Consider the following 27,067-nt stretch of genomic DNA (forward strand, 5'->3'; position numbering starts at 1 on the left):
CTCATAATTTCTCACTTAAAATACTGTATTATCCTCTTACTTTCTGTCCCTCCAGTCTTGTGCCCCCCTAACCTGACCCTACTACTTTATATTTATAATCATTGCTCTAAAAAAAGTCTTAAAGTCTTTCAGTGACTTCTCATTGTCTATTGGGAAAAGTCCAAACTCCTCAGTGCAGTCTCTAAGTTTTTTTTTGATCTTGTGTTTTGATTTCAGGTTTAATTTTTCCCATACTTCCAGTTGTTAGCTGCTTCAGCTGCTGTTAAAAAATACATTGTATTTTTGTGTACCTAGTATTACAAAGGTGAAAGAGAAATGGTTATTATTTTGAGGAATTTAGGTACTTTAAAAAAGAGACAATAAATTCATAATGTCAATATTAAAAGTACCACGATAAAGGTCAGATCAGAGGAGGAGCATTAATCCAGCCTATTTATAGCTTGCCAAATTTTGTCCTGCTGTTACTCCTGGGTTTTACCTGATGTTATTTTTCTATTTAGAATGCCGCCTTTGGCCTTCAAGCAATGACCTTTACTTTCTACCAAACAAACCAAATGGAAAAGCCTGGCTAATCTCCCAAAGCACAAATAGACAGTCAAGTATTATCTACTAGTAAGGCTTCCCTGGCCATGCCTTGTTCCCCAAGCTGAACGTCATAATCTGTTCTGTGTTTTCATAACACTGTTATCATATTTCTGTTGCATCTTCTCTCTTTTTTCCCCATTGTACCTAATCTGTAAACTTAAGGGAAATACTGTTTCATTATTTTTGCATTCCTTGAACCTAATGGCAAGTAATTGCCATTCAGTGCTTTTTATTATCTGCCTTTTATTTATGAACTATAGTTAGAAGTCTGTTTATTTTAACATATAATTAATATTTGTTAATTTTTTAAAGTTGTGGTTTACTTTAGAATCTTAGAATACGGATGTTAGAAAGAACTTTAGAAATCATCTGATCTAGTGGTTCTCAGTTGTGGTTGCATGAATCATATGGGGAGCTTTAGATAAGGTGAAAAGATTTCATCTTACCTCCAATTCAGTCAGCACATTAGGAATTGAGGCTATGTGTCACTTTTTTAAGCAACCAGGTGGCTACAATTTGTAGCCATGTTGAAAGCCCTTGATCCTAGTCTAACAGTGAGGTGACCAAAGCCGAGAGAGAGGTTAAACACCTTGCTTCTGCTACATCTGTATGTGTGATCTTACATAAAGCTGGAACTCAGAAGTTCAGATTTTCAGTGCAGCGTTCTTCGTAGGGAGGCAGAGTAGCATTATTTAAAAAGGCAGAATTAGAAAGCCTAGGTTCCAGTTTTGCTTTTTGGTGAATACAGTCTAGAAAGTTACTAAGCCTCCTTAAAGTTACATTAAGAAAATAAACCACTAACGTGTGTAACTCTCGGCCTGCAATTTGGCATATACATAGCACATGCTGGACAAGTGGATTTACCTTCAGAAAATCTTTTTCCCTTAGAAATTTGAGTGGTAAAATGGAAATTTAGTGAATCAGTACACTAGTTAACCATTTCTTTTTTGCTTGGGTAGTTTTAACTTGTACAAGATGGCCATTTTTGGTGTTTCTTCATCATTTGGCCCTGTTCCTGTGTACCAGGTAGTGAAACTGAACTACTTGATCCTTTTAACTAGTTTCTGATGTTTGGTTTTCCTTTGCCTTAGGTACTCGCTCCTCTTCCTGGAGGGATTTCGCCACAGACAGGTGTCATTATCCAGCCTCAGCAAATCTTATTTACAGGAAATAAGACTCAAGTTATACCTACAACAGTGGCAGCACCAACACCAGCACAAGCACAGATAACTGCAACTGGCCAGCAGCAACCGCAGGCCCAGCCTGCTCAACAACAAGCTCCATTGGTGTTACAAGTGGATGGAACTGGGGATACATCATCTGAAGAAGATGAAGATGAAGAAGAAGATTATGATGATGATGAGGAGGAAGACAAAGAGAAAGATGGAGCTGAAGATGGGCAGGTAGAAGAGGTAAGTTTCTGGCAAAAAAAAAAACCATAAAAAAAACCAACAAAACTTGAGAAGTTACTCGGTCATTTCTTCTTTTATTTGGTGCCAAATATTTTCCCCCCTTCTCCTCCTCTCACCCCCCTGTTGCTAACCCTCCATGTGTTCTTCACTTCTATGGTTCCACTCCTGATCTAGCTGTCCTCTTGGTTTGCTTTTGTTTTAGGTGTTAATAACTGTGAGTTTGCTGTCCTTTCTTTTTTTTAAATATATTTTATTGATTATACCATTACAGTTGTTCTATTTCCCCCTTCAATCCCCTCCACCCGCACCCTCCCTCCCCCACCATTCTCCCCCCCTTAGTTTATAACCACGTGTCTCAAGTTCTTTGGATTCTATATTTCCCCCACTATTCTCACCCTCCCCCCTATCTATTTTCTACCTATCATCTATGCTATTTTCTGTGCCTTCTCCCCCTCCCACTCCCCTGTTTCTAACCCTCCATGTGTTCTTCATTTCTATGGTTCCACTCCTGATCTAGCTGTCCTCTTGGTTTGCTTTTGTTTTAGGTGTTAATAACTGTGAGTTTGCTGTCCTTTCTTTTTTTTAAATATATTTTATTGATTATACCATTACAGTTGTTCTATTTCCCCCTTCAATCCCCTCCACCCGCACCCTCCCTCCCCCACCATTCTCCCCCCCTTAGTTTATAACCACGTGTCTCAAGTTCTTTGGATTCTATATTTCCCCCACTATTCTCACCCTCCCCCCTATCTATTTTCTACCTATCATCTATGCTATTTTCTGTGCCTTCTCCCCCTCCCACTCCCCTGTTTCTAACCCTCCATGTGTTCTTCATTTCTATGGTTCCACTCCTGATCTAGCTGTCCTCTTGGTTTGCTTTTGTTTTAGGTGTGGTTGTTAATACCTGTGTGTTTGCTGTCCTTTCACTGTTAATATTTTTCATCTTCTTTTTCTTGTATAAGTCCCTTTAGCATTTCATATAATAAGGGCTTGGTGCTGATGAACTCCTTGAACTTGACCTTATCTGAGAAGCACTTTATCTGTCCTTCCATTCTAAATGAAAGTTTTGCTGGATAAAGCAATCTTGGCTGTAGGTCTTTGGATTTCATGACTTGGAATACTTCTTTCCAGCCCCTTCTTGCCTGTAAGGTCTCTTTTGAGAAATCCGCTGACAGTCTGATGGGTACTCCTTTGTAGGTGACTGTCCCCTTATCCCTTGCTGCTTCTAGGATTCTCTCCTTCATTTTGGTCTTGGCTAATGTAATTATGATGTGCCTTGGTGTGTTCCTTCTTGGGTCCAACTTCTTTGGCACTCTCTGAGCTTCCTGGATTTCCTGGAAGTCTATTTCCTTTGCCAGACTGGGGAAGTTCTCCTTTATTATTTGTTCAAATAAGTTTTCCACTCGTGGCTGTTTCTTTCCCCCTTCTGGTACCCCTATAATCCGGATGTTGGAACGTTTAAAGATGTCCTGGAGGTTCCTAAGCCTCTCCTCATTTTTTTGAATTCTCATTTCTTCATTCCTTTCTGGTGGGATGTTTTGTTCTTCCTTCTGGTCCATTCCATTGATTTGAGTCCCAGTTTCCTTTCCATCACTATTGGTTTCCTGTGCATCTCCCTTCATTTCAATTAGTTTAGCCTTCATATGTTCCTCTAATTTGTGACTATGTTCCTCTAATTTGTGACTATAATCTACCAGTTCTGTGAGCATCCTGATAAATAGTGTCTTGAATTGTGCTTCTGAGAGGCTGGCAATTTCTCGGTCGCTTAGAGTTATTGGCTCTGGGACTTTGAGTTCTTCTTGCGCCATCTTTTGGGCTGTTTGTGCCTGTTCCGTAGCAGGATCGGAGCCCTAAGGTGTTCACTAGAGCAGGGCAACTAAGTCGCTGGGTTGTGACATTGTATGTGGGGGCGGGGTCAAAGAGGTACAATGGCTTCCCGTCTGCCGCCTACCGCCTCAGCCCCCACCAGCACCGCAGCCACCACCGTCACCAGGCCCACGCGTTTCGTTCCACTGCACACGAGTGTGCCACCGCCGTCAACCCTCCACCACTGGGTTCGCCCCCTGGGGCCTGCGTGGTCCGTCTCACTGTGCACGAATGTGCGACCTTGGTCAGTCTGCCCCGCACCCCAACTGGTTCCGGGCTGCCTGCGCGCCTAGGTCGGGGGATCTGTCCTGCCCGACCCAGCTCCGCTGCTGGCTCCGCCTCTCTTACTGTCCCCGTTGAACGGTTCGTAGTTGTCGGACTTCCGTATAATTCCGTTTTCTGGTCTTTGGGTGTGTCCTAGTTCTCCAAACCTTTGTTGTATTCAAACTTGGTTGTGGGAGAAGGCACAGTGTTTCCACCTATGCTTCCATCTTGGCGGAAGTCCCTAAAGTGAACCTTGATAAAACAAGGTATGCCTATATTTTTCTAAGTCTCTATTTATCTAAGTTTTTAGTTGATTATCATAAAGTTAATGATATCTTTTTTATGCCAAGTCATTTGTGGTCATTTACTTTTTTATTTTCTCCTTCCTGATATTATTGTCTGTGATTTCTTGTTCCTTTTTTATTTTTCAGTATTGCTAGAGGTATGTTAATTGCACGGTGTTTCAAAGAATCAACATACAGCTTTGCTTATTCTGTTTAGTGTTTTTTTTCTTATTTTATTAATTTATGTTCTGACTTCATTGTTTTATTTGTAGAGAATACAATCTCTGTGATGTGTGCATCCTTTGAAATTGTTTGATGACTGTGCTATGTTGTCAGTACTTGCATATGCTTCCCACGTATTTGAAGAGAATGTTTTCTGCGGTTTTGTCTCTGTATATATGTTAGATTGTCAGTATTTGGGTAGCAGGAATAGTTTATATCCTTATTGATACTTTTTCTGTGCTTGCTCCATCCTTGACTTCACTGAGTGAGAGAGATATGTTCAAACCTCTTACCATAATGGCGGATTTACTTCTTTCTTTTCTGTCATTTTTGCTTTTTATATTTTGAGCCTGAAAATGCGTGCACATAAGCTTAAAATTGTATTTCCCAGTGAGCTGAACCATTTATGATTAAATAGTATTTTACTTTATTACCAATAATTTTATTTTATTTTTGCCATGAAGTTTGTTTTGTGTGATATTAACAGGACCATATCATCTTTATTTCAGTTAGAATTTGCCGGTATAGCTTTTTCTCTTTCAAATGTTGTGTATCCTTAAGCTTTAATACGTCTTTTTTTTTTTTTTAAGATTTTATTCATTTATCTTAGAGGGAAAGGGAAGGAGAGAGAGAGAGAAATATCAATGTATGGTTGCCTCTTGTGCGTCCCCTGCCGGGAATCTGGAACTGGCCTGCAACCCAGGCATGTGCCCTGACTGGGAATCGAACCGCGATCGTGTGGTTCGCAGGCCTGCGCTCAAGCCACTGAGCTACACCAGCCAGGGCTAATAAGTCTTTTTTATGTCAAACACTGCTATGTATGCTCTCATGTTACAAAATTTTTACATGGGCCAGGGCTATTCAGTAGGGAGAGAATAGTCTTTTCAACAAATAGTTTTTGAACAATTGAATGTACACGAGCAAATGCTGGACCCATACATCACACCATATATAAAAATTAACTAAAAATGGATCAGAGACATAAATGTAACATCTAAAATTCTTAGAAGAAAACAGGGTAAAAGCTTCACTATTTTGTGTATCAATGTTGCATGTAGTGTCTAGAGTAGGTAAATCTATAGATACAGAAACCAGATAGATTACTGGTTGCCAGGGGTGTGAAGAGGTAGAAATGGGGAGTGTCTACTTAATGGTAAAGGTGATGAGATTGTTCTGGGACTGAATAGCGGTGGTGGTTGCATACATAATGAGGTGTGACTGAACTGTACACTTTAAAGCGGTGAATTATATATTATGTGAATATACTTCTGTAGTTTTTTTTTAACATTTACATGGGTGATCGTCTTTTTTTTTTTAACTTATTTTTAGACAGAGGTAAGGGAGGGAGAAAGAAAAAAACACCAATGTGTGGTTGCTCTCTCATACCCCCTACTGGGGACTTGGCCTGCTGCAACCCAGGTGTATACCCTGACTGGGAATGGAACCAGCGACCCTTTGGTTCACAGGCCGGCGTTCAGTCCACAGAGGCACACTAGCCAGAGCTGATCATCTGTTTTTAATTAAAGAACATGTATACATACACATGTGTGAGTAGGTACAGGCCTAGACTTAATATCATCTTCTTTAGAAATATGAGTTATACCTTTTATTTCTTTTCTTTTTTTTTCTTTCATTTTCTGCTACAGTCTTGGTCAAGTTTAACATAATTGGTTATTGTGTGGTCTTGGTCTTTAATTCTTTTTGGTTGAGACTACCCCCTGTTTCACCTCGTGGAGTGCACACTCACTTTAAATGTAATGGTTTAATTACTTATACTCCAAGCCATCACCGTCACAGTGGTAATATGCTAATTTGTAGTCAGAGTCCTAATGTTAAGACAAGCCAGACTGCTAGCCTATTTTAGCACTTTCCCCTTCCTGCTTCACCACTGTTTTCCCTTTCACACTGCAGCTTCTGGTGGTATATGGGACCATAATGTCATTAAATACTCACATTTTCAAACCTAAGAAAGAAGGTCTGTGTCTAGACATCTTCTACAGTTATTGCTGAGAATTATCTTCCTGTGCTATTGGGAAAGAATAAAGGAAATAAAGTTAAACATTATTTCAGACGTATAGGTCATAGCTTAACTATTTTAATGTATTTAATTTCTTGCTGGAATTTTAGTAACCCTGGCTAAGTCAGTGCAGCCAGTATGTTTATGGTGTACATAACATCAAGGTCATTATGTTTGTTTTCATTGACTATTAGAAGGACCCTTTTCTAATAGTGCATGAAGTATACAAATCAACTCTCCCTTTTTATTTGTAGGAGCCCCTCAACAGTGAAGATGATGTGAGTGATGAGGAAGGACAAGAACTCTTCGATACAGAAAATGTTGTTGTATGTCAGTACGATAAGGTAAGGATTTTATCATCAGATTTCCAACATTTTTTTCTGTTTTAATTTCTTTTCTAAAACATCCTTTCTGCCTTGTTCAGATATTTGGGCAGCTGACTAGTGCCTTTAAAAAAATTTAATCTTTATCATTTTTTTATTACCATTTAGTCCCCTCTATTTCTCTCACCCCAACAGTCACCACGCGATTGTCCCTGTCCATGAGTGCTTTTTCCTTCTTGCTCAATTCCTCTCCCCCTCACATCTCCTCTCCACTAGCTGTCGTCTGTGAGCTTCTCCACCCTCCACTAGTTCTGTCTCTCCACCAGCTCTCTCATCTGTGAGTTTCTCCCCATTTTCCTTGTTAGTTCAGTTTGTTCATTAGATTCCACATCTGAGTGAAATCATGTGGTTTTGTCTTTCTCCGACTGGCTTATTTCACTTAGCATAATGTTCTCCAGGTCTCTTCATACTGTCGCAAAGGATAAAATGTTCTTTTTTATGATCAAATAGTGTTCCATTGTGTAAATGCCCCGTAGTTGTTTTACTCACTCATGTACGGATGGATGCTTGGGCTGCTTCCATATCTTGGTGATTGTGAGTAACGCTGCAGTGTAGATAGCGGTGCTTATGTTCTATCAGATTAGTGTTTTGGGTTCCTTCAGGTATATTCCCACAGATGGGATCAGTGGGTCAAAAGGCAGATCTGTTTTTAATTTTCTGAGGCACCTCCGTACCGCTCTGCACAGTGGCTGCATCAGTCTGCATGCTCAGCAACAGTGCAGAAGGGGCCCCCTTTCTCTGCATCCTGGCCAGGTGTGAGATGATACCTTACTGTGGCTTTAATTTGCATTTCTCTGATAGTAGGGACATTGAGCATCTTTTCATATGTCTATTGGCCATCTATATGTCCTCTATGGAGAAATGTTTATTTAGTATAAACAATGTGAATGAAGACATGGTTATAGTTTAGTAGATTATTTTAGTAGAATGAGAACTTAATCTGTGTAGCTTTACATTTTTAAAATTAGTTATTGATGAAATCGGGAGGAGAGTTGTTAAGTCCTGACTTGTTAGCAAAGTAAACAATTACTTTTGAGTTGTCCTTCAATATCAAAAATAACTCAGTGGGATAATTATATCTTTCTTTTAGCCTCAGTTACCTCAAAACTAAAAGAGTTTAATGGAACCTCTGCAACTTTTATAATTACTAAAGAGAAAACCAGGGCAAAAAATAAGAGTGATAACTAACAAATAGATACATTTTTAGTGATGAAAATGATTTTTTAAATTATTTAGCTTTGCTATAGTTTGGTATTATTAAGGAATTTTTAAACTAAGTTCTATGAGAATTGGCTCTTGAATTCTTTTCTTAATTCTTGAAAAGGGTGCTACTTTCTAAGTATTTTTGTTACTGGCATTATTGTTGAGATTTTTGTTACTTATTGAAACATTTAATTTAAAATTTGTTTTCTGACTACCATAATTAAACTTATAATAAATTATATTTATTTATAATTATATTATATTTCATTTATAATTCAGTTTTAATGAAATTATGAAATTATTTTTCATTATTTTTCATTATAATGAAATTATATTTCATTTATAATTCAGTTTTAGCAGAGGTCTTTACCAAATACTGAACACTCTAAAAACATCAGTTGGCTTATGGGTTCAGTCCCCAGTTGGGGCGCATTCGAGAAGCAGCAGATTGATTTTCACATTGATGTTTCTCTCCCTCTCCTTCTCCCTTCCTTCCTCTTTCTCTAAAAATAAGTAAATAAAGTCTTTTTAAAAAATCAGCTGGGTTTTGTTTGTAAGTGCTACTTGTTCCGTAAATGAATATTTAATAAGCACCTACATTTGCCAGGCACTGGAACAGTTGTCACGATCATACAAAGTGTATTCCCTGAAAGAATTTCCTTTACTAATGATGAGAATCTTAATTTGTGTTGCTTTTATAGGAATGAATGTTATTGATAACCATGCTTATTGCAAACAAATCTATAGGGAAAATGTCAAGACAGTGGATCTTGTCATTTCTTAAAGAAAAGGTAAAGTCAAGCCACTTGTATATCATTGAAATTATAAAATAAACTCAGTGAGGTCATTGATTCAGAGTTATGAGTACATTCACTTTTGTAGATTATGACTTATGGGTGAGTGTTCTTAACACTCAATACCAGGCACATTATAATAAATGTACTATCTTTCATGTTCGTGTAGAGAAGAATATTTAGGTTAAAACAGGAGATAATGATAAACTTTTATTGTCAAGAAGTCTCAAGGGAACATCTTGCGACCGAATTGTCCAGAACACAATTTCATAGTAACAAGGTATCAGATTTTTTTGGTTCGTGCAGGAAAATAAATTTGTGTACCTATTTTAGGAGAGTTAATACTTGTGTTCTACAAGGTGCCAAATAAGAAAAGAGGAAGCCTAGGTCTTTTCATACCTGTTTTATGCACCAAATACTTATTGAGTGTCTGCGATGTCCCAAGACACTGTTCTAGTGAGCAGACAAAATGAGCAGACACTAGTGAGCAGACAAAATAATCCCTGCCATTAGGGAACTTACTGCAGTGGAGGGAGACATATGCTAAAACCATGAGTACAGCTTGTTAGAAATTGATAATTGTTACGGAATATAAAGAGGGGGAAAGGGACAGATGACAGTTTTAAGTAGGATAGTTATGTTAGATCTTTTGAGTATGGCATTTAAACAGACTGGAGAGTTAACTCAATCACTCTGTGGTGGCAGAGGCTGTTATGTGGGAGTGGCAGCGAGAAGCTGGTGCTGGGCTGGGGCGGGGTGTTCTGTAGTAGTAGACCAAGTAAGGGGGGAGAGGGTGTGGGGCTTTGTGGGGACTGGGGCTCCTGTGTGGATTGGGGAGCTATTGGAAGGTTTCAGATAGACAAATGTGATGTCACATTTTAATTTTAAAAGGATTACTTTTCCTTTGTTAAAATCAGACTGTGTGGAGAAAGCGAAGGTTGAAACAGGAAGACTAATAGAAGGATATTATAGTAATCCAAGTGAGAGATAATGTTGACTCAGGCTAGGGTGATAATATTGTAAGTTGTGCAAAGCAGTTGGCTCTCGGATATGTTTTGAAGAAGACTTAGTAGGACTTCTTGACTCTCTTTAGATGTGTGATAGAGAAGGAGAAGAGAAATCAAGAGTGACTGCACAATGCAGTGTACAGGTGATGTTTTGTTGAGTTGTGCACTGAAAGCCTGTATGGTTTTGTGAACCGATGTGACCCCAGTAAATTCAGTTAAAAAAGGACTCCAAGATCTTTTGATGAGTAACCGAAAAAAAGAATGGGGATGCCATCGACTGAAATGGAAGAGTCTGAAGATGGAGCAGGTTTCGGAGACAAGATCAGTTTTGGACATGTTAAGTTTGGAATGTCTATTAGACATCTATCTTAACATAGTTTAATGTTTCCATTAGACCAGAGCTAGAAGACCAATTAATGTAAGACTCTCTTCTCAGACTACTGTTTTAATTTTTGTGTGTGTTCTGTTTGAATAGATAAGAGAAGTTGAATAAATGCAGAGTTGTAGTCAGTGATCTAGAGGAAGAGCATGAGAGTGGTTTTCAAATATTGAAATGTTCTTTGACTTAAAAAAAACCCCTTAAGTTTCAAGAGCCAGGATCAGTAAGTAAAAGTTTGGAGGAAGCATACTTCAGTAAGGGGCAAAGTGTGAAGGCTTATAAAAGTTGTCCCAGAAAGGAATAACATAATTTGCAATTCTTTGCCCCAAACTTTTAACTAAGATAAGCAAACGCTGAATAATTTTCCAAGAATATGCCATGGAGAGTGGGTGCACTGAGAGATTAGACTGGAATTTTAGGAATGGAACATCAAGTTGTGTGTACATAGTAAGCATTTCTGCATTATTATATGAAACAGCCTGATTTTAGTAGAAAGCCTATTGGACCTGGATTCAAGAATCATCTTTGTCATTTAATAGCATTATGCCCTTGGTCAAGTCATTTAACTTTTCCAGGCTATAATTTTCTTTTTTAAAATGAAATTGTTAACTATTTGATTTGAAGTCTTTTTAGATTAGAAAGGAGGGAGAACCACAGGTTTTTCTTTGAAGAGAATGTGGAGCTTGAACTGGACTTTGAATAATGAGTGGGGCTCACTGCAAGAGGGAAGAAAGAAAGGTCATTTTAGTTAATTAAATTTTACAACTTCTTTCCCCCCTAAGTCCATGGAATTGCAAATAATTAAAAACTGAAATGAAGGCAAAGCTAGGAGTGCCCGGGGCCTGGTCCAGTTTGAACTCCACCCTTCTCTCTCGGTCTTAACTGTAGGAGGTGCATCGTTTTTGAAATGTATATTGAGTGGCGGGATGATTAGCATGCCTTCCATTGTATTTGTTAAATGCTCATGTATTTAAGTCTTGAAAACTAAACTAAAAGAGTTTGACTTTGATAGAAGAAATAAGTACATGCATATATTTTAGAAATAATACTAGAAATGTCTTGGGGAATGCCATTGGGAATTAATTGTAGGAAAGAGTACTTTCAGCTGATGAGATTAGAGAAAAGTTTGTGGAGGACACAGTAGTTTGAGGTGGATCTTGAACTAAGAATTGAATGTAAAAATGGGAGCAAGGGATGGTACTTCTTTGATTGAAATACAGCCCTTGATGTGGAAGTAGGAAATAATCTTGGAAAGGTGAGTTATTTCCTGGTCATTTAGAAATAGAAATAGTAAAGAAGAGGTGATTGGTCAGAATTGTGCTCCTTGCAGCAGTGTTTATAAGATGATTGGAAAGAAGGGGAGAATGAAGGCATGGAAATCAGTTAGATGGTTATTGTAATAAGTCAGATGACCGGAGGCTGTGGTTAGGTGGTAACTGGAAGATTACTGACAGCCTTGAACAAAATAGTTGTCAGGTGTGCTGATGATGAAGTAGAATTAGAGATAAAGTAAGTAGCAGTTTAAAATACTGATTTAGTATGAATACTAATACCATGAGGCTGTAATACTTAGAAGGGTCAGCCATGTGGCAGTTGTTATTATTTGTGAGGAGGAGGAAGGGGATGGTTGTAAATATGATCCCAATATTGAAGAAAGGTGGTGTCCTGGGGGTTGGTAGATAAGAGAATGAAGAAAAGCCTGAGATGAAGTGCGTGGTATAGCCGTAAAGGAGTTACTAGAGCAGAGGTAAAACTAATCTGGAAGCATCAGGGAGAATAAGGGGTGTTCCTGTTTAAATATTTGCCAGAATAAAATTCCCTGTGAAAAAAGAACACATGTATGTGCAACCTGGTAGAGATATTTTGCAGAAAAATACTATTAACTGCTTTAATATAAACACTAAGTGTTGTTACAAAAATACTACAGATTTATTTTTTTAAAAATCAATCTAGTGAGTGAATGGTTTGTTCATTTGCTTTTTAGGTTAAATTAAACTTTATTAAAAAACCAATATGTCCAACCACAGTGGTACAAAACTAGCAATCAGTTACAAGAAGAAAACTGCAAAATTCACAAGTATTTGGAGATTAAGGAATATGCTATTGAACGAACAACCAAGGGGTCAGTGAAGAAATCTGAAGAAAAATTAAAAAATACCTTGACAAATGAAAATACAACATACTGAAACTTATACATGCAGCAAAAGCAATTTTAAGAGAGAAGTTCATAAAGATAAATGCCTACATTAAAAAAATAAGAAAGATCTCAAGCTAACTTTACGTCCCTGGGAACTTAACTAGAAGAGGAACAAAGCTCAGTTAGTAGAAGGAAGGAAATAATAAAGATCAGAGCAGAAATAAATGAAATGGAGATTAGAAGACAATAGAAAGGATTACTTAAACTAAGAGCTTATTTTTTGAAAAGATAACTTGATTAACTTTTCAGTGGTTCACCAAGAGAAAAGAGAGGAATCAAACCAGAAATGAAATACTACAACTGACACCACAGAAATACAAAGGATCATAAGCAACTGCTGCGGACAATTACATGCCAACATATTGGACAACCCAGAAGAAATGAATTAAATTTCTAGAAACATAAAGCCTTTGTAAACTGAATCGTAAAATAGAAAATCTGAACAGACTGATATCCTAAGGAGATTGAGTCAGTACTTAGAAACTTCCCAATAAACAAAAGTCCCAGTTCAGACAGCCTCACTGGTGAATTCTATCAAACATCTAAAGAAGAATTAATACCAATTTTTCTCAAAGTCTTCCAAAAATAATAGAATGGAAGGGAATATGTCAAAACTTATTTTACCAAAACTAGACAGGGACACCACAGGAAAAGAAAGTTACATGCCAAAATTCCTGGTGAACACAGATGCAAAAATTCTGAATAAAATATTGGCAAATTGAACTCAACGATGCACTAAAAGGATCATATACTTCTTAGTGGGATTTATTTCAGGGATGCAGCAATGGTTCAGTATTCTCAAGTAAATCAAAGTAATACAACACATTAACAAAAGAAGGGTAAAAGGCATATGATTATCTCAACAGATGCAGAAAAAGCATTTGACAAAATTCTGTGTCCCTTTGGGATAAAAACTCTACTCAAGAGAGTTGGTCCAGAGATACCTCAACTTTAAATAAAGAGCACATAAGACAAGCCTACACCTGAAAGCTTTCTGTTAAGGTCAGGAACAAGATGCAGATGCCCACTGTCTCCACTTTTACTCAGTATAACATTGAAAAGCCCTAGCCAAAACAGTCAAGAAAAAAGAAAAGTTATGCAGATTAGAAAGGAAGAGATGAAACTGTCACTATTAGCAGATGACATGTGTATAATACCCTAAAAACTCCACATAATACTGTTAGAACCATGAATTTAGTGAAGTTGCAGGACACAAAATCAAAACTAAAAATTGGTCACATTTTTATACATTAATAATGAACTATTATAAAGAATTGGGAAAACAATCCCATATATAACTGCATCAAAAAGAATAAAATACCAAGGAATAAATTCAACAAAGGAGATCAAAGACCTGTACACTAAAACCTATAAAGACTTTGTGAAAAAAATTGAAGAAGACACAAATAAATGGAAAGATATTTTATGCTTATGGATTGGGAAAATTAATATCATTAATATGACCGCACTGTTCAGTGCACTCCCTATCAAAATTTCAGTAACATTTTTCATACATATAGAAAAAACAAACCTGAAATTTGTGTGAACCACAAAATACCTTTCAGCCAAAACAATCTGAGAAAGGACCACAAAGCTGCCCTCATAACACTCCCTGATTTTAAACCATGTTACACAGTTACAGTAATCAAAACTGTATGGTATTTCCACATAAACAGACACATAGAACGGAAAAGACAGCCCAGAAATAATCCCATGCATATATGGTAGGACAAAAGAGCCAAGGATACCCAATGGGTAAACAACAATTTCTTCAATAAATGGCATTGGTAAAACTGGACCACTGTCACACCATGCACAAAAATCAGCTCCAAATGAATGCAAGTCTTGACTGTTAAGGCCTGAGGCTGTGGAATTCCTAGAAGAACACGTAGGTGGTAAGCTCTTGAACACTGGTCTGGATTTCTTTTTTATTTGACATCAGAAGCAAAGACACAAAAGCAAAAATAATCAAGTTAGGACTATTTCAAACTAAAAAGCTGCTGCACAGTGAAGGAAACCAACAAAATGACAAGGCAACCTATTGAATGGAAGAAATATTTAAAAATCATATATCCAATAAGGGATTAATATCCAAAATATATAAAGAACTCATACAGTTCAATAGCAAAAAACAAAGTCTGATTTTTGAAATGGGCAGAAGATCTGAATAGGCAGATTTTCAAAGAAGATAAAATACAAGTGGCCAACCTATACACAAAAAACTGTTCAACATGACTAATCATCAGGGGAATACAAATCAAAACCACAGTGAGCATTACTTCAGTAATATTACGTGTTAGAATAGCTACTACCAAATTAAATGAAGTAACGTGTTAGGATGTGGAGGAAAGGGAACCCTTGTGCATGGTTGGTAGGACTGTGTGTTGGTACAACAACTACAGTAAACAGTATGGAGGTTCCTCAGAAAGTTAAAAATAGAGCTACCACATATATTGCACAATTTCACTTATGGAGGAAATGAAACACTGGAAAGGATGTAGGATTCCATGTTCACTGCAGCATTATTTATGATAGTCAAGGAAGCAACCTAAGTGTCCATTTTTGCATGAATGGATAAAGAAATTGTGTTATTTTACACACACACACAGTAGTGATATACAGGGTCCAGTACAAAAATGGCACCTTTTTAGTATAAACTCTTTATTACAAAATTATAAGCATGTAATTTTGTAACATAACAATATTATACCTAAGCACACCATATGACATTCTAGGTGAAATGTTCGGATTAAAACTATAAATTATTACACCCATAGTATTACCCTACTAACCACACTCAAACAAGCCTTACTTCTTCTGGACCCTATATATTAAATGAAATATTATTCAGCCTAAAAAGAATAAAATCTTGCCATTTGTGACCACATGGATGGGCTTTGAGGGTATTGTGCTAACTGAAGTAAGAGACAAACACCATTGGTCTCACGTGGCATCTAAAACAAACTCATAGTATGGAGGACAGGTTGATGATTGCCAGAGGCGAGTGGTGGGGGATGGGTGAAGGTGGTTAAAGATACAAACTTGGAGTTATAAGTCAAAGGATATTAATGTACAACATAATGACTGAAGTCAGTATTATGATGTATGTTTGAAAGTTGCTAACAGTAGATCTTAAAAGTTCTCATCACAAGAAAAAAGTTGTAACTGGTGATGAATGTTAACTAGACTTATTGTGATTATTTCTCAGGATATAAAAATACCGAATCATGTTTGTTGTATACCTGAAACTAATAGAATGTTACATGTCAATGTAACATTACACTATTTATATTACACTAATATAACATTGCATTACATGTATGTTAACTAAGGTAGAATCCGTTAATGTTATATTACATTAATGTTACACATTAACATTAACATGTCAGTGTAACATTCTTAGTTATATCTTAGCTAAAAAGAAAAAGAGAGACTTCTGTCAAGATGGAGGTGTAGATGGTTATACTTTGCCTCCTCACACAACCAGAAGAGGGACAACCACCAATTTAAAACCCAAAACAACCAGAACTGCCAGAGCATCGAACTGTGTGGAAGTCTGACAACCAAGGAGTTAAGGAAGAAACATTCATCCAGACCTGTAGGAGGGGTGAAGACAAGCAGCCGGAGCAGAGAGGCTGCGTGGCATGGTGGTAGCTGGCAGACTGGGAAGGACAACTAGGGAGCAAGACAGACCACACAACCCAGAGTTGCAGTGTGGGAAATTAAAGCTTCAAAACCTCTGGCTGTAAAAATCTGTGGAGGTTATGGCAGCGAGAGAAACTCCCAGCCTCACAGGAGAGTTCATTGGAGAGACCCACAGGGTCCTAGAATGTACACAAACCCACACACCCAGGAATTGGAACCAGAGGACCCAGTTTACTTGTGGATAGCAGGGGGAGTAACTAGAAGCCAGCTGAGAGGACACTGTTTCCTCTCTGACTCCTCCCCCCCACACAGTGCCACAACGCAGCAATGTGGGTTGCTTCTCCCTGGTGAGTATCTATGGCTTTGCCCCTTACAATGTAACAGGAGCATCAAGACAAAGAAATGTGGCCCAAATGAAAGGACAGATCAAAATTTCAGAAAAATTAAGCAGTGAAGAGATAAATAGCCTATCAAGTGCAGAGTTCGAAACACTTGTAATCAGGATGCTCACAAAATAGAGGAAGAAGTGAAGGCTCTGAAAAGTGAAATAAAGAAAAAATATACAGGGAACCAACTGTGACAGGAAGAAAACAGGGACTCAAATAGACAATTTGGAGCAGAAGGAGAAACCATTCAACCAGAACAGAATGAAGAAACAGGAATTTAAAAAAAATGAGGAGAGGCTTAGGAACCTCTGGGAGAACTTTAAATGTTCCAACATCCGAATTACAGGGGTACCAGGAGAAGAGGAAAAGCAAGAAATCGAAAACTTATTTCAACAAGTAATGAAGGAAAACTTCCCCAATCTGGCAAAGGATATAAGACTTCAAGGAAGTCCAGGAAGCTCAAGAGAGACCCGAAGAAGTTGGACCCAAGGAAACATACACTAAGGCACATTATGATTTTATTAAAAGCAGCAAGAGGAAAGGAGACAGTTATTTGCAAAAGAGTTCCCATATGACTATCATCTGATTTCTAGGAAAAAAAAAAAAAAAACCTTACAGGCAAGAAGGGGCTGGAAAGAAGTATTTAAAGGCATGAAAGGCAAGGACCTATATTCAAGATGACTCTATCCAGCAGAGCTATCATTTAGAATGGAAGGGCAGGTAAAGTGCTTTCCAGATAAGGTCAAGTTAAAGGAGTTTATCATCACCAGGCTCCTCTTACATGAAATGTTAAAGGGACTTATCTAAGAAAAAGATAAAAACTATGAACATTAAAGTGATGACAGTCTCACAACTGCCAACAACTAAACCCAAAAACAAACTAAGCAAACAACTAGAACAGGAACAGAATCGCAGAAATAGGTGTTACGTAGACGATTATCAGCAGGGCGGGGGTGTGGAGAGATTGGAGTAAAATGGTAAAGGGAATAAGAAGCATAACTGGTAGGCACAAAATAGGGAGAGATTAAGAATAGTATAGGAAATGGAGAAGCCAGAGAACTTGTATGTATGTCCCATGGACAGGAAGTAAGGGGTTGGGGAAATGCTGGTGGGGGTGCAGGGCAGAGGGAAAAAAGGAGAGACAAATTGGGACAACTGTAATACTGTGATCAATAAAATATACTTTAAAAAATTTATGAACACTGACAGTGAACTCTCAGAGAAAACTCTGATTTACTATTGCAGCATAAAGGAAGGTAACTACAAATAGATTAAGTCAAAGAAGTGTAAAAGACATACTCAGAAAACTATAGAACATTGAAGAAAGAAGTTGGGGGAGATAAAAATGAGTGAAAGTGTATACCGTGTTCATGGATTGGAAAAACTTAACATCATGAAAGCGTCCATACTACTGAAGGCAGTGTGTAGATTCAACACAATTCCTAGTAAAATATCAATGACGTGTTGGTATTTTAATAGGACAGATATAGAACAAATAGTCCAACAGTGTATGTGGACACAAAAAGACCACAAGTATCCTTAGCAGTCTTGAAAAAGAAGAACAAAGTTGGTGGTTCACAACACCTGATACCAAATGTTACTTCAAGGCCACTGTAATCAAAACAGCCTGGTACTGGCATGAGAACAGGTATATAGATAACTGGAATAGAGCAGAGAGCCCGGAAATAAACCCATGCCTATATGATAAATTAATATTTGACAGAGGAGGCAAGAACGTAACAATGGGGTAAAGGTAGTATATTCAGTAAACTTACAATTGGGCAGATACATGCAAGAGAAAAAAAATGAAACCACCAACTTACACTATACCAAGAATAAACTCAAAATGGATGAAAGACTTAAATGTAAGTTGTGAAACCATAAAAATCCTGGAGGAAAATAGTAAAATCTCAGACATCTCTGGGAGCAATATTTTTTCTGATATGTCTCCTAGGGCAAGGGAGACAAAGGAGAAAATAAATAGGACAATATCAAACTAAAAAGCTTTTGCACAGGAAAAGAAACCATCGACAAAATGAAAAAGGAACCTGCTATATGAACTTAACGCCTGGAAGGCAAACAGTCCAATTAGAAAATGGGCAAAGGACCTGAATAGACACTTTTCCAAATAGGAAAATACAGCTGGCCAAAAGATATATTAAAGAATTCTCAACATCACTAATGATTAGAGAGATGCAGATTAAAACTATAGTGAGATATATCACTTCACACCTGCCAAATGGCTACCGTCAATAAATCAACAAACAACAGCTTAGTTATTTGGATTGTCATCATGTACACCAAAAGGTTGCCAGTTTGTTTCCTGGTCAGGGCACATTCCTAGGTTAGGGGGTTAATCCCTGGTCAGGGCACAGGTATGTAGTGGAGGCAACTAATAGATGTTTCTCCCTCCTTTACCCTCTCCCTCCCTCTCTAAAATCAATAGACATATCCATGGGAGATGATTTTTAAAAAGTAAGTGCTGGCGTGGATGTGGAGAAAAGGTAACTTAAATGCATCGTTGGTGGGAGTGCAGACTGGCACAGCCACCGTGGAAAACAGTGTGGAGTTTCCTCAAAAAATTAAGAAATGAAGCTGCATTTTGACCCAGTGACCCCACTTCTGAGAATACATCCTCAGAATCCTGAAACACCAATTTGAAAGAATATGCGCACTATGTGTGTAGCAGCGTTATTTACAATAGCCAAGATCTAGAAACAGCCCAAGTGTTCATCAGTACATGAGTGGTACTCATCTAAAAAAAAACCAGTGGTACATTTACACAATGGAATACTATGTGGCTGTGAAAAGGAAGGAAATCTTACCTTTTGGGACAGTGTTGATGAAATAGAATAACAACTGTCAGAGGGTTTGGAAGGGGATGCTGGATGAAAGAAGATAATAGGATAGCCAAAGAACTTGTATGTGTATAACTTGGGAACACAGAAGAGTGTGCTGATGGCCTGAAGGAATGGGGAGTAAGGGCTGGGAGGAGGGGGCACAAAGCGATTGGGGGGCGTCTGCAATAGTGTCAGCAACAGAAATTAGAAAGTCAAGTCGGCAAATGCAGAAATGTATGACAGAGTTGGTGTGAGTGGGTTTTCATTATTTCCTTTGTGTCTTTTGATTCTATCTCATACTCTTTTTTTGTTTATTTAGATACACAGAAGTAAAAACAAGTGGAAATTTCATCTAAAGGATGGCATTATGAATCTTAATGGAAGAGATTATATATTTTCCAAAGCCATTGGAGATGCAGAATGGTGAAGAGTTGGTTCTTTTCTTTTATAAATAAAACAAAAGAAACTTTAAAAAATTAAAATGAACAGTTTGAAACTTGGGACATACTCCAACCAAAACTTAACTTCTGCATGTCAGAAAAAGTGCAGTAGAAGCAAAGCTACTGGAACAAAGAGACCTTGACAACCTAGACACTACTTCTAACTGGCAAGCCATGGAACTGTAGCACCTGGGTTTGTTGGGGAGGGGGGCTTGGGGTTTTGTGTAGGAAAACCATTAATTGTCCATTTTAAATACAGGTACCTGCCACCGCTAATTAGCATGTAAAGCCTTGTCTATATTCCTTCCTTCAACTTGGTTTTAATCAGAAAATACTTGTTAGAATGAACTGAAGAAATTTCCCCTTTTGATATATGGAAATGAAACTGCTTATTGTATGTGGTTATATTTGGTAAAAATTGCGTGTGAGCTTTTTACAAAAGGATAAGAATTATGGTGTTGAATTTTAATTCACTTGTGTAAGGAAACAATTTAGATCTCTTATAATAGGTATTAAATATTTTTATTTGCTATTCTGCCTAAGTAAAATATACCTCTTTTCTTTCCTGCTTTATGAAACATCTATTTAAGAATTAAGGGAAGTAATCAGTGGTCACAATTTGGAGACAAAATTTGACCCAGGAATGGACGCTTAATTTTAATTAGATTTTCATACTCATTAAACTTGGGTCTTGTCAGTTGAGCAGAATTAAAATGACACCTTCAGTTTCCTTACAGAAAATTTATAATTGTTTCTTTTAGTCCTATACCTTTAAAAGAAACCCCAAAGTGGCTCATTAGGAATATGGTTGTATTTCACAGAGTTATCATCTAGCTGAAATTATATACACATGAGTAGATGAAGGTTTTCTCCTGTTGGGCTGAAGTGTATGCTTATATGTGTTTAGTCTTTAAGCTAAACAAACATTAAGATAACGTTCTGTGCATTGACTGAAGTGTTGGGCAGGTGGTGAGGACCTGGATTTTTATTAAACAATTTAGTAATTATAAAAGTTTCTTGTGTTTACTAGTAAAGAATTTTAAGACTATTATTTTAATTGAACAAATTTTTAAAAATGCAACTTTGTAATTTGAGAGGCAGTTTTGGGGTTGGAGGGGGTGGGCCACTAAAAGTACCTATTTACCTCTCGTTTGGTGGCCCTTCCAGGCCATTGATAGTGTCGACGTGGGCTCCAGTTTGCACATCGGGAAGAAAGCATATAAATTTGACTTATATTAAAATAATAGAAACCTAGTATGTATATTAAGAATGCATAGCTCTGTATCCTCTAAGGGGCTCTGAAGTACGACATGGCAGTTCTGTGTTCAGTGCGAACTAGTTGCCTGGGAGAACTGTAGGGACACTTGTCTTCACCTCTGTGTTTTTACGGCGGATTCTTTGTGGTTTATATTGACAAAGTTCACGTGTTTAAGTTACTTTTGTATATCAATTTTTTAAGTCTTCCATTTTTGTCTTCCTTTTATTTGTCTTTGTGTTTCCAGAAGTAACATAGAAACACTTTAAAGTACATTGCAAAGAAAAACTGTGAGCTTATTATATATTGTTTTTTCTTTTTTTTTAACAAATCTTAAAACTTCTCAAAAAGGCTTTTTGTGTTTTCTTTTGCCTACTTCTCAGCCCACATACCAGCGTGGTCCCTTTAACTTCTGTTCTGAACTTTGGTGTCTGGTGGTTTCTAGCATGCTAGTAGTTAGGTTTTGTTTAGATGCCATAACTGGTGATACGGTTTTTTTTTTATGTTCATTTAGTTTTTCAGAAGGGAGGTTCATTTTTTTACCCCACTACTCTCGAAGCACACACAGGGTTTTGTTGTTGTTTATTGAGGCTGGGAGAAGGGCGGGGCGGAATCACAGACGTCCTGTTGTTGGTTGTCCTTCAGTGCAGTTGATAGGCGCATATTTGCCCAATGAAGAGTCGACGACCTGAACTACCTATAAAAGTGCAGCAGTGCTGCGGTGTTGATTGAAACCTTTCGGCTACCTAGTAGTTCCTAGGCTACTGAACTGTGTATTATTATCATATACTCAGCTCATGTTTGGGCCCTCTATGTAGACAAACATTCGTATTCATAGTAGAATTGTATACTGGCCTATTTTTATAATGTTATTTTCAAACCTGAAAAGCCACTGCTTTCAGAAGGATTCACAAGGGTCATTTTGAAGCAGGAAATAACTATTTGTATTTGCACCTGTGTATTGCATATTAGTTACGGTATACTTGGTAAATGCTTTTCTTTTACCTGTGAATATTCTGAAAGCCAGTCCGAACAACACTGCGTACCAAATTGTGCTCTTACATATTACTGCATTTGTGTTCCTTGTTAACCAGATAGCATGTTTTAGTTTTATTATGGTGGCTTGCTATAAGAATGCCACGTGCTTATCTTTTATTGAACTTGAATTCTTAATCATGCTTTTAATGTATTTAACAAACCATTTCTTTAGATTTTGTAAACATGTCATTCCTTTGAAAAGGCAGGGATTCCCACTTCGGAATTTTAAAATGAAAATGTTTATTCAAAGAGGGGAAATAGTTCAGACTTGGTTTTATGAAAATAGGTAAAGGTTTCAGAAGAGGATTTGTTTAAATTTGCACAGATGGTGATGGCACCTTTTGTTAAAAAGAAAGTTAATGTTAATCAACAGTGCTGAGGGAAATTTACACAGAATTACTTGACATATCAAGTGTGGAAATGTGTGCCTTTCAGTATATTTACTCTTTTTTTGGTGGTCGTTGGGATAATCAGACCATATGAATGCCTGAGAGCACGATTAATTTCTGTGGAGAGCCACGTTTGGCCGAAACAACTCTTAATGTGCAATTAGTTTCTAGAGTAAAATGTCTGTTATATGAGGGGGATCTTTGTATTGGGCTTTTATATTTTTTAAATGTTCATGTTTCTTTCTGTTAATTAAATGCCATCATAATATCACGTTTATATTGTTGCCTATCTTAAAATCAAAGCCACCTTGATGTTTTTCTTCTGGGAATACATCAATATTTGAGCCGTGTGTATAGTGATTAAAATGTGTTTTTGAAGAGCATATTCTAATAGATTCTGGTTTTAGACATCAGGAACATGAAAATATAATAGCTTTTGTATAAAGATTTTCTTTTGCTATAGTGAAAATCAAGGATTTGGTTTTGCTTTTTTGTGGAGGAATGAAAAGAATTGTCTAAGAGCAATTTTTAATTACCTTATAGCAATAATGTCACCATTCTTTTTCAGAAGGTAAATATAAATATGCCTTGTGCAGGAAAACAGACATAGTTTTCTCCATTTTCTTCCACTTAGAAAATTCCTATTTTTTTCGGATTATTTCATCTTGAACATTTTTGAGATTTTGTGCAATGTTATATTTTATTGCTCCATCTTTGTACATTTTCATTTTATTTCCTTTGTCTGTCTTCCACCTGTCTGTCTGAATCAGCTCTTTCAGATTTGGGGTTCATTGGTTAGAAATAGTTACTTTATATATTTCTTCATGGGTTTATGTTAAAACGTTTTGCATTTTAATCTATTATGCTATGGAAATTATTCTGAAGTTTGTATTTCCCTCTTAAATCTTAGTCTAAATTTTCCATTTTTTATGGCTTAAGGAAGAACACATCAAAGTTAATATTTTTGTTTATTTTGAGGAACAAGAGAAGCGTTTCTTTCCTTGTTTTTTTAACGGGAGAGCTAATTGAGTTAGTTACTACTGTTAGTAAGTAACTCTTTCAGTCAAGGGTCCTTAATTGCCAGGGCTACAAATTGGGGGTGGAACTGATCCTTTTCACTGTTCTGAGCTACTATTGTCAACTGCTGTTGTACATACTGTTATGTGTAAGGGCGTAAATATATTTATTATGTTTGTATAATTCATTCTGTACAATTGCAGATCAAAATCGCTCTTCTGTGATATACGGAATATTATGTTTTAAAGACCATCTTGGAATACAATTAGAGAACTTAGTATTTTGATGTACTAAGACCTATTTTAAGTTTAATATTTTACCTTTGCAAAAACTTTAATTAAAGATGTTATTTAAAAAAAGTAACGTTGCTTGCTTTGCTTACTAGTAGTATATAACATTGCTATATAGATAACTGAACAAAAGTATGCAGTTTAGAAAGGAAAACGCTATATACTATTAATGAGAATAAGTTTCATTTGTCAAAAACAGAAGGGGGTATCATTATACTCTGTACTTTAAAATTAAGTAGGGTGGGATATCAGTCTGAATTATTGAACCATATTAGGAATTCTTAATAGCTTTTTTAAAAGAAATAGTAGTATTGCCCAGGCACACAGGAATTTAAGTTGGGCAAAATTCACACCAACAAAATGAAACTAGAACTGATATAATTGACATATTGTATTAAATGAGTATTTCTACTCCAAAGAATAGATAACTTAGGATAAAAATTTTTGAGAATATACTTGCTTTTTAATTTCTCTGTTTAGCTAAGTCTTTTAGTTCAGTTTGTAAATAATTGCATAATAGGAGAATTGGATTTCTGAGGTCTGTATTACATATGGAATATATTTTGTGTTATTTTTGAAGGTATTAAATAATTAGCAAGTATTTTAATTTTATAGTTAATTCAAGTGAAACATTAAGAAGCTTGCTTTTTTGTAATTTTTTATCTTATTACAGATTATCTAAGAAACATGCAAATTTTAACCATTAAAGCAATCATAATAAAGGTATTGCCAGAAAAAAATTGTCATTTTGCAGTTTAATACAGGCTCCTGCATTGATAATCTTAACCTTTTTGGCCTCAGTTTTTGTATCTGTAATGTGTATGGTTTTGAGGACTGAGGGAGATAAGATGTATAAAGCTCTTAGAATGGTTTTTGGTACACTTAAGCACTCAGATATCACAATTAGATTACTAATTCATAATTATTTGCCTAATTTAAAATGACTGGTGGAATTGAAAAAAATTTCAGTCGTCAAAAATAGCAAAGGAGAATGTGGTCTGATTAAGAGGGGGGTGGTGAAAGGTTTGGTTACAGCCAAACAAACTAAGCCTGGGAGGTTAAATTGGAAAAGCAGTTCATCAGGCTGTAGCAGTACAGGGGAGTGATAACGCAGCCCAGCGAGCAGCCTTGAAGCTTTTTTGCCCCTGGAATAAATAAATATGTTCTGTAATACGTCTAAAATAGGTTGACTTTTTCCAAATCTAAAACTGCAGGATTAGAGCATTTTAATAATTACATGATTTTTCCAAATATCAATGGATTCTCTCCTATTGTTTATGGAGAAAAACAGAGGTGATGAAATATTGTTATTAAAAGACATTGAAGCTGTGGTTACGTTACCTCACTTTGCGCTGTCCTGAATCATCCTAGTGATTGTTGGCAGTACTATTTCTCCCTGGAGGCAGATGGCTTTGTGTCAACCCTTCTCGTCAGCCAAGGAGGAAAAGACAGAAAGAAGTAGTTGCTTACCTTAGTTTCTGCTTTGAAATACAGTTTCTTAGGTTAAGAGGAAATTGAGCGGAGTGTGTATTACCTCACTCAACTCTGTGGTCTACCCTGGACCAGGAATTGTATACTCAGTGCTATTGGAGGACCCAGAGGTGAAGAAGACAGTTGCTGCTTTTAAAAAGCAGTTAGTGTCCATGAGTCTTTTTGTTTTTTGTTTCTGTTTTTTATTTTCCTGTGCTTAATCCCTTCACCCTTCTCACCCAGCCCCCAAACTCCTCTGTGACAGCTGTTAAATTCATATAAAGAGAGGGAATCGGCTAGGTCAGATTGTCCGAGTTCTAATTCCAGTGAGAATTGGATTAATAGTGTAAGTTTGGGTATGTTTATTAAACTGGACTACTTCATAGGATCATTGTGAGGATAATGAGATAATGCATAGGTTGCATTTGGCAAATCCTTGGTACATGGTAACTGATCAATAAATGCATTTTACTTAGGACTAGTGGTCACAGAAAAGATCTTAGATTTGCCAGGCTGCTTATATTGAGCTTTCCTGTGTCTTAACAGTGGTAGGTTCACAGATTGTGATGGTGCCTCTGCACGTTGAAATGAGTTGTCAGAGGACTTAGTACTAGCGATTATAGAGGGTGCTGACTTTGTTAGTCGAAACACAGTTCTAGAAGCTTAATTGTAGTTGTCATTTTCATATCTGAGATGGATTTTGTGTTCTTGAATCAGGAAGGTTCTGAATCTTTACCTACCTTCCAACTTGACCTTTCCGAAGGTTGTTGGCCTGAAATAATACTAGTGACCTCCCAATCACTTGTGGAATACCCTACTTTCTTAAGCAATATGATAGAAATCAAATTTATTCCTTATTTCCCTTTTCTAAACCTTACATAGCTGTGACTGCTGTTCCCTCAGTCACTGGCAGTTGAAGCGTAGTGTCATCTCAATCTGTTGCTTCCCTTGTCTCCCCCAGTCCTAGTCAACTTCTTGACTATCTACCGTGTGCTCAAAACGAACTCCAGGAGTCACTCCTGACTTTTACCTCATTTTTACCACGTGCAATCAGCAAGTGTTGCCAGGTCTACTGTCATTACATGCACTGACTTCTTTAAAATTTATTTAAAAAGTATTTTTACTATGGTATTTTTTCCATTTCTATTTATCCCCTCTATACCCTCTTCCACCTCTGTCCAAACCCCTGCCACGATCGTCACCCTGTTGTGACAACTTCTACTTATTTTCACTAGTGCCTAGTCTAGGTCAAGCCCAAACCAAACTGGCCTCAACCAGTCTGACAAAACTGTTCTGTTAAACTTGACCTTTCATATGAAGAGAGAAACAGTGGGGCAGGCTCTCGCAGCTGGATTTCAACTGTGCTCAGAAGAGTCCCTGGCCATGGTATGCCTCTCTGTGACAGTCCCCGACTGTTTCTGCTGATCTGCCTTCATAGAGTCGTCTCGCTAAAGCCCATTTCTTAACCCATGTCCGTGTGAACTTTGTTCAGAGTCACAGTGCGCAAGTGGCAACCACATAGGCACCCACGTGGTCACACACTCAAAGTTCAGTTCCTGAGCAAGGCCTTTGCACCTGAGTTTTTCTTTTGCCTGCAGTACTTTCCTCTTAGATCATTAGATTCCCAGATCAAGGATGTTTCTCTTGCTTGTACCATGATGTATCTCACATTGAGCTCTCTCAA

At 37.2% G+C, this 27,067-nt stretch overlaps 1 protein-coding gene across 1 annotated transcript in view; it reads left to right on the forward strand.

Annotated features, from left to right (window-relative positions):
- GTF2A1 (general transcription factor IIA subunit 1) overlaps positions 1-24,205 on the forward strand; it is a 46,070-nt gene extending 21,865 nt beyond the window's left edge. Inside the window, exons 7-9 of the mRNA XM_037031151.1 lie at positions 1,677-1,997; positions 6,905-6,994; positions 19,804-24,205. Coding sequence (XP_036887046.1) covers positions 1,677-1,997; positions 6,905-6,994; positions 19,804-19,911 — 519 coding nt within the window. The 3' untranslated portion in view covers positions 19,912-24,205. The remainder of the gene's footprint in view (positions 1-1,676; positions 1,998-6,904; positions 6,995-19,803) is intronic.
- Positions 24,206-27,067: the final 2,862 nt, after the last annotated feature.

Source organism: Sturnira hondurensis, unplaced genomic scaffold (genome assembly GCF_014824575.4).
Source record: "Sturnira hondurensis isolate 20B ecotype Veracruz unplaced genomic scaffold, ASM1482457v3 Scaffold0021143, whole genome shotgun sequence".
NCBI classification, from domain to species: Eukaryota; Metazoa; Chordata; class Mammalia; order Chiroptera; family Phyllostomidae; genus Sturnira; species Sturnira hondurensis.